The following is a 7,500-nucleotide window of genomic DNA, read 5'->3' as shown; positions in this document are numbered from 1 at the left end:
ACACACACACATACACACACACACATACACACACGAGAGAGAGAGAGAGAGAGAATGTAACAGAGAAAGACAGATAGGGGGATCAGACCAGTTGCACACACAACCCCTCCCTACCACACACACACAACCCCTCCCTACCACACACACACAACCCCTTCCTACCACACACACACAACCCCTCCCTACCACACACACACAACCCCTCCCTACCACACACACACAACCCCTTCCTACCACACACACACAACCCCTCCCTACCACACACACACAACCCCTTCCTACCACACACACACACACACAACCCCTCCCTACCACACACACACAACCCCCCCCCCCCCCCCCTAACACACACAAACACACACACACTCACACACGCTAGCGCACATACTACATTCTTTGACAGTAGTTTTCCTCTAGTATGTGGATATAATGGTAATAACACCTCATTTATCAGATCAACTGTTGGTGTTCTCTCTCTCCAGACTTCATTGACAGGTACACCACTCCTAGGATGCCGTGGCATGACATCTCCTCCGTGGTCCATGGGAAAGCTGCCAGGGATGTGGCCAGACACTTCATACAGCGCTGGAACTTCTGTAAGGTCAGACACAGCACACACACGTTACCGTACCTCAAGTGCCTCGTTGAACTGAGAGCCGCTTTTCCACGTCTTGTCTATTCTCTCTTTCTCTCTGTAGATAATGAAGCCTAAGTATCATTCTCTCTCCTACCCGTACCTCCTGCCCAAGTCTCACAGCAGTGCCAGCGAGCTGAGGTACCAGGTGCCCGACTGTGTTCCCACTAGAGTACAGGTAAGACACACACACACACACACACACACACACACACACACACACACACTGCTGACACACTAACGTGTGTTGTCCTGTCCAGGTGTTGCGGTCAGCAGCTGACTGGTCAGCAGGTATTAAGTATCATGAGGAGTCCATCCACAACGCCTACCTCCAGACTATCGCCAGGAGCAAGCACTTCATCTACATAGAGGTACATACACTGTACATTACACTGTGTAGCACTGCATCCAGTACACTCTACACAGAGGTACATACACTGTACATACTACTACATTACACTGTGTAGCACTGCATACAGTACACTCTACATAGAGGTACATACACTGTACATACTACTACATTACACTGTGTAGCACTGCATCCATTACACTCTACATAGAGGTACATACACTGTACATACCACTACATTACACTGTGTAGCACTGCATCCAGTACACTCTACATAGAGGTACATACACTGTACATACCACTACATTACACTGTGTAGCACTGCATCCAGTACACTCTACATAGAGGTACATACACTGTACATACTACTACATTACACTGTCTAGCACTGCATCCAGTACACTCTACATAGCACTCCTTAGTACTAGCAAGCCATAGCACCTCAACTATGTATAGGTGCATATACACCTTATAACACGACATAACACTACATACCCTACAGATCACTACATAACAATTCCAGTGAGTGACCCTACCTTCTTCCACTTTAGCACTCTTCACCTCCTCTATCTCATCTCATCTCTCTCTCTCTCTCTCTCTCTCTCTCTCTCTCTCCTCTCTCTTTCTCTCTCTCCTCTCTCTCTCTCTCTCTCTCTCTCTCTCTCTCTCTCTCTCTCTCTCTCTCTCTCTCCCTCTCTCTCTCTCTCTCTCTCTCCCCTCTCTCGCTCTCTCTCTCTCTCTCTCTCTCTGTCTCTCTCTCTCTCTCTCCTCTCTCTCTCTCTCTCTCTCTCTCTCTCTCTCTCTCTCTCTCATCAGAACCAGTTTTTCATCAGTTGTTCAGACAACAAGATGGTCTATAACAAGATTGGAGAAGCGCTCATCGAGAGGATCCTCAGAGCTCACAAGTATGTGTGTGTGTTGGTGTGTGAGGTGTGTGTGTGTGTTGGTAAGTGTGTTTGTTGGTGTGTGAGGTGTGTGTTTTAGTGTGTGTTTATGTGTGTTTTAGTGTGTGTGTGTTGGAGTGTAAGGTGTGTGTGTTTGTGTGTGTGTTTTTGTGTTTGTGTGTGAGATTTGTGTGTGTTTTAGTGTATGTGTGTGTTGGTGTGTGAGGTGTGTGTGTTGTTGTGTGAGGTGCGTGTGTTTGTGTGTGTTTTAGTGTGTGTGTTGGTGTGTGAAGTGTGTGTAGTATTTGATGAGTTTTTATCTCTGTAGGGAGGGCAAGAAGTTCCGTGTGTACGTGGTGACTCCACTACTTCCTGGGTTTGAAGGTGACATCACAACAGGGGGAGGAAACGCCCTTCAGGCCGTCATGCACTTCAACTACAGGTGACACACACACACACACACACACACAACATGCAGTGTTTTCATTATTAACTGAACTCTCCTATCCTCTTCAGGACCATGATCAGAGGTGAATACTCCATCATCTCCCAGCTGAAGAAAGAAAGTAAGGATATTCACACACACACACACACACACACACACACACACACACCTCCAGTGGATGAACTCCATATGGTTCTGTGGTCTGAGAACTAACCGTGTGTGTGTGTGTGTGTGTGTGTGTGTGCGCGTGTGCGTGTGCGTGTGTGTGTGTGTGTGTGTTCCAGTGGATGAACTACAGTGGATGAACTACATCTCGTTCTGTGGTCTGAGGACCCACGCTGAGCTGGAGGGACGCCTGGTCACAGAGCTCATCTACGTCCACAGCAAGATGCTCATCGCAGACGACAACACCGTCATCATCGGTAGGTGTGTGTTGGGGGTGGGGAGAAGGTGGTCTTGTGTGAGTACGTATGTTTTCATGAAGGGATTTCAGGGAGTGAGAAACAAAAAGTATTCAACATGTTTCATATTCATATAACAAGCATGACTAAGAATTCACAAAGTGATGCTGAGAGTTGGATGGAGCCTCACTTTTTATTCTTGATCCCTCTGCTGGTGAATGAGTGAACTGCAGCCTCTGTGTTCATCCCATTGGCGTTGGCTGCAATCTGATGCGTTTTCTGTGTGTGTGTGTGTCTGTGTGTCTGTGTTAGGTTCGGCCAACATCAACGACCGCAGCATGTTGGGGAAGCGTGACAGCGAGGTGGCGGTGATCATTGAGGACTCTGAGACCGTTACTGCGGTGATGGACGGACATGAGTACCAGGCTGGACGCTACGCACTGGCGCTACGTCTAGAGTGCTTCAGGTAAACACACACACACACACACACACACACACACACACACACACACACACACACACACACACACACACACACACACATATACATATATATACACACATACACACATATATACACGTATACACACACACACACACACACACACACACACACATATATACACATTGACACACACATACACACACACTGCAGCTATGCCTTGGGTGGTTTGGGTGTGTGTAACTGTTCTTTTGGACCTCATCTGATCACTAAGACAGTACACATCTCATTGTGTGTGTGTGTTCTCTCTTGTCAGGACTATCCTTGGAGCCCATATGGACACGACCATAGATGTGTCTGACCCTATCTCTGACCGCTTCTATAAGGATGTCTGGATGACCACCGCTGGACGCAACGCAACCATCTATGAGAAGGTGTGTGTGTGTGTGTGTGTGTGTGTGTGTGTGTGTGTGTGTGTGTGTGTGTGTGTGTGTGTGTGTGTGTGTGTGTGTGTGTGCAACCTGCTTTATGAAAGAGATTTTTAACTAACTTTACTCTCTCTTACTCTCTCATTCTCCCTCCCTCCTCTCTCTCCAGGTGTTCCGGTGCCTGCCGTCCTCCCTGGTTCGTAACATGTCTGAGTTAGAGAGTTACCAGACGAACCCAGGCCTGGCCCAGTCTGACCCAGGTAAAGCCCAGGAGGAGCTAAGGAGGATCAGAGGGTTCCTGGTTCAATTCCCTCTGGACTTCCTCTCAGAACAGAACCTAATGCCTTCTGTTGGGACCAAGGAGGGCATGGTGCCTACTGAGATCTGGACCTAGAGGACTAGATACACACACACACACACTCAGGACAAGACACACACACACACACAGGACAAGACACACACACACACACGCACACACACACACAGACCACTGCATTGAACTGTGGATCTTTAGAATGAAGTTGAACTCTGGACCTCCAGCTGATAGATGACAACATAAACCACAAACATGGAGGACCATGATGCTGCTTGGCCCGTCACATCCACAACTCAGCCAATGAGACTGATTGTCACGTGGACTAATGAGGAAGTGCAGGGTTCTCATATCCATTCAGGAGGACACAGCGCTACAGGATATTCAGATAGAAATATATTGTGTAGAGCAGATCATCACTTCTCATCATGTAGGATAGGGACCTGGTTAGCTCCATATTCATATATTTCTATCTGCAAATGTATAGGTTTAGAATGTTTCACCTGACTGAATACACCTGAAAATGGGTGAAGAAAATGAGCACCTTATTCCAAGTAGAACCTCCTTCATTTCTAAATGTTTTGTCCTGTTTTGTGCCTTCTGAACACGACCCTGGACATTCCTATGCCTGTCACCTACTCTGTTGGTTATGCATGTTCGTATGGTCGTAGCACTACGTAAGCTCACATACTGTCTTTAGCTGTAGTGCCTAAAGTTCTGTTATTTCTTTCTAGAATGGAGGTTGTCTTTGAGAAGAACACATGTAAATATTTACAATCTAAATATGGAATTGTTCTGTAAAATCGTAATTGTAAAACGAGACTTTTAAAGCTCACCATAAATGTTATGTTAAATTAACCACAAAATTTCACGATTAAAAACTCACTGAATTTCAGCATGAATCGCAACTACCTACGGCCTTCGGTCTTCTGCCTTTAAGTATACCTACTGTTCTATCACGCCTTGTAAGTATTTGTATTGCCAATTGTATACATAATGTATCATATTGCCAATTATTTAATTAAATCATCAATCCCATAATTTCTAAATACATGTTCAATATACTTTATTATAAAATCAACTTTATTGGAGAAACTCGAATGCTGTTCTGGTTCTCAACTGCCAGATCTATTCTACTGCAATGATGGCTGGGATGAGCGCGTAACCGATGGGATGTTCTTACCAATGTCAGTCCACACCAGCCAGGAGAGGGCGCCACACACCCATCTATCTTCTCTGTCTGCACTTGCGTACTTACAACTTAAAACGTACTTAAAAGGATTGATTGATTAAGGTGAGAGGAGGAGCAGGCTCCAGTGTAAAAATACATTATGTACCATGTAGCTGTATACACCAGCTCTTGTCAGGCACCCTGTGGGAGGTGGTTCATTTAAAATCCTTCCTTACTTCATTATCGCTGTCATGCTGCTGCTTCTCTCTCTCTTTTGAGAAATGCCTGAATAATTTGTTGCGGTTGGAGAAAAACGGCAAGTTATGCGTGCACACTTTTGATTTTGAATTGGTTGACTTTATTTTTCCACCTTGTTTTGTTTCTTCACAGTAGAACTTGACATTCTGCTGTGGTGGAATGTCTGTGCTGTGTGGAGTAAACCCCGTGACTAAGGAAATACACTGCTCAAAAAAATAAAGGGAACACTAAAATAACACATCCTAGATCTGAATGAATGAAATATTCTTATTAAATACTTTTTTCTTTACATAGTTGAATGTGCTGACAACAAAATCACACAAAAATGATCAATGGAAATCAAATTTATCAACCCATGGAGGTCTGGATTTGGAGTCACACTCAAAATTAAAGTGGAAAACCACACTACAGGCTGATCCAACTTTGATGTAATGTCCTTAAAACAAGTAAAAATGAGGCTCAGTAGTGTGTGTGGCCTCCACGTGCCTGTATGACCTCCTTACAACGCCTGGGCATGCTCCTGATGAGGTGGCGGATGGTCTCCTGATGGATCTCCTCCCAGACCTGGACTAAAGCATCCGCCAACTCCTGGACAGTCTGTGGTGCAACGTGGTGTTGGTGGATGGAGCGAGACATGATGTGACTGACCTGCTTTCAGGTGGACTCAGAGCTGGCTCCCTTCAGTAGTGTCTTTCAAAGATACACAGGAAGCAGTCAGCACCTAGACTCCGATGCTGTGGACGCCACACAGAAAGAGGTGGGGGGGATCTGTACTGATCTAATGACTGTGATGTGAATCCTCTCCAGTTGCAGTGCTGAGGAATCTATGACTACCGTGACTGGTTGACCACGCCCTGGTTTAACCACAGTGGGCGGGGCAGTGTGCCTCACAGCTGCTGTAATTCCACCTACCACACCTGTAATGGTACCCTAGAGCTGCCCGGGCTACTATATCCAAAGATACACACACACACCAGCCCTGGCCCTCTGTGGTGATCCAAATGTATGTACGTACATGCACACTTGGGCAGCATTTCATTCCAGAGAGATGTCACTCTCTTTACCCAGTTGTGTGTGTCCTCTCCCTCAGGGCTGCCAGGTGAAGCTGGAGGAGGCCTTGCTTTTTGTTCTGTACTCCATCATCTGGTCGTCTCTGGCAGTGGCGCTAGTGGAGCTGGGAACCACTAGAGGGCACTGTGGGGTATAGTGGAACAACATAAGGGTCATGTAGCAGAACATTTTACAACAGAAAATAAAAATGTGTGTTTCTTATTGGACAAGATCAGGTACAGTAGTGCCATACTAGTCTCGCTCTCTCTGACTGTAGGGTTTATGAGTGTGGCTCAGCTGATGAGGGACCAGCCTCTGTTGGAGTATGGAATACTGGACAGGGAGTATGGAATACTGGACAGGGAGTATGGAATACTGGACAGGGAGTGGCAGAAAGTATGCTGGACTGAGAATCTACTTTCGATATACTATGTCCTGGAACTTGGTAAAGTTCATGATGCTGTGGACCTTAAAGGCCCAGTACTGTCACACATGATTTTCCTGTGTTTTATATAATATTTCCAAAGGTTTGACTGGTTGATACTGTCCTGTGTGGCTATCATTTGATTTCAACTTACCGGTTTGTAGCTGGGCAACTTCGGGCACTTTGGCCCTGCAAGCTTTCAGAAATTAAAAGTTATTGAAACACCATTTTGAACAGTATTATAATTGTCTTTGATTTGTCTAGAAATAATATCCGATAAATGCTGCGATCATCCTATTCAGGAATGTACACTACCATTCAAACGTTTGGGATCACTTGTCCTTGTTTTTGAAAGAAAAGCAAATTATTTTTTTGTCCGTTAAAATTGATCAGAAACACAATGTAGACATTGATAATGTTGTAATTGACTATTGTAGCTGGACATGGCCGATTTGTATTTTGATGGAATATTTACGTAGGCCCATTATCAGCAAACATCACTCCTGTGTTCTAATGGCACATTGTGTTAGCTAATCCAGTTTATCATTTTAAAAGGCTAATTGATCATTAGAAAACCCATTTGCAATTATGTTATCATGGCTGAAAACTGTTTGTCTGATTTTAAAGAATCAATAAAACTGTCCTTCTTCAGACTAGTTGAGTATCTGGAGCATCAGCATTTATGGGTTCGATTACAGGCT

General features: G+C 45.1%; 1 protein-coding gene across 2 annotated transcripts in view; it reads left to right on the top strand.

Moving 5' to 3' along the window:
- LOC139400970 (phospholipase D1-like) overlaps positions 1-4,945 on the top strand; it is an 8,177-nt gene extending 3,232 nt beyond the window's left edge. Inside the window, exons 6-15 of one of the 2 annotated variants that reach the window (XM_071145492.1) lie at positions 483-601; positions 699-812; positions 895-1,005; positions 1,800-1,888; positions 2,196-2,309; positions 2,384-2,433; positions 2,597-2,734; positions 3,026-3,179; positions 3,472-3,589; positions 3,753-4,945. In XM_071145492.1, coding sequence (XP_071001593.1) covers positions 483-601; positions 699-812; positions 895-1,005; positions 1,800-1,888; positions 2,196-2,309; positions 2,384-2,433; positions 2,597-2,734; positions 3,026-3,179; positions 3,472-3,589; positions 3,753-3,977 — 1,232 coding nt within the window. In that variant the 3' untranslated portion in view covers positions 3,978-4,945. Of the gene's footprint in view, positions 1-482; positions 602-698; positions 813-894; positions 1,006-1,799; positions 1,889-2,195; positions 2,310-2,383; positions 2,434-2,578; positions 2,735-3,025; positions 3,180-3,471; positions 3,590-3,752 lie in introns of both variants that reach the window. The other variant, XM_071145491.1, reaches the window with a different exon arrangement.
- Positions 4,946-7,500: the final 2,555 nt, after the last annotated feature.

This window comes from Oncorhynchus clarkii, unplaced genomic scaffold (assembly GCF_045791955.1).
Source record: "Oncorhynchus clarkii lewisi isolate Uvic-CL-2024 unplaced genomic scaffold, UVic_Ocla_1.0 unplaced_contig_1718_pilon_pilon, whole genome shotgun sequence".
NCBI classification, from domain to species: domain Eukaryota; kingdom Metazoa; phylum Chordata; class Actinopteri; order Salmoniformes; family Salmonidae; genus Oncorhynchus; species Oncorhynchus clarkii.
Note: the sequence above shows the minus strand (reverse complement) of the source record. Positions and strands in the feature narration are given on the sequence as shown.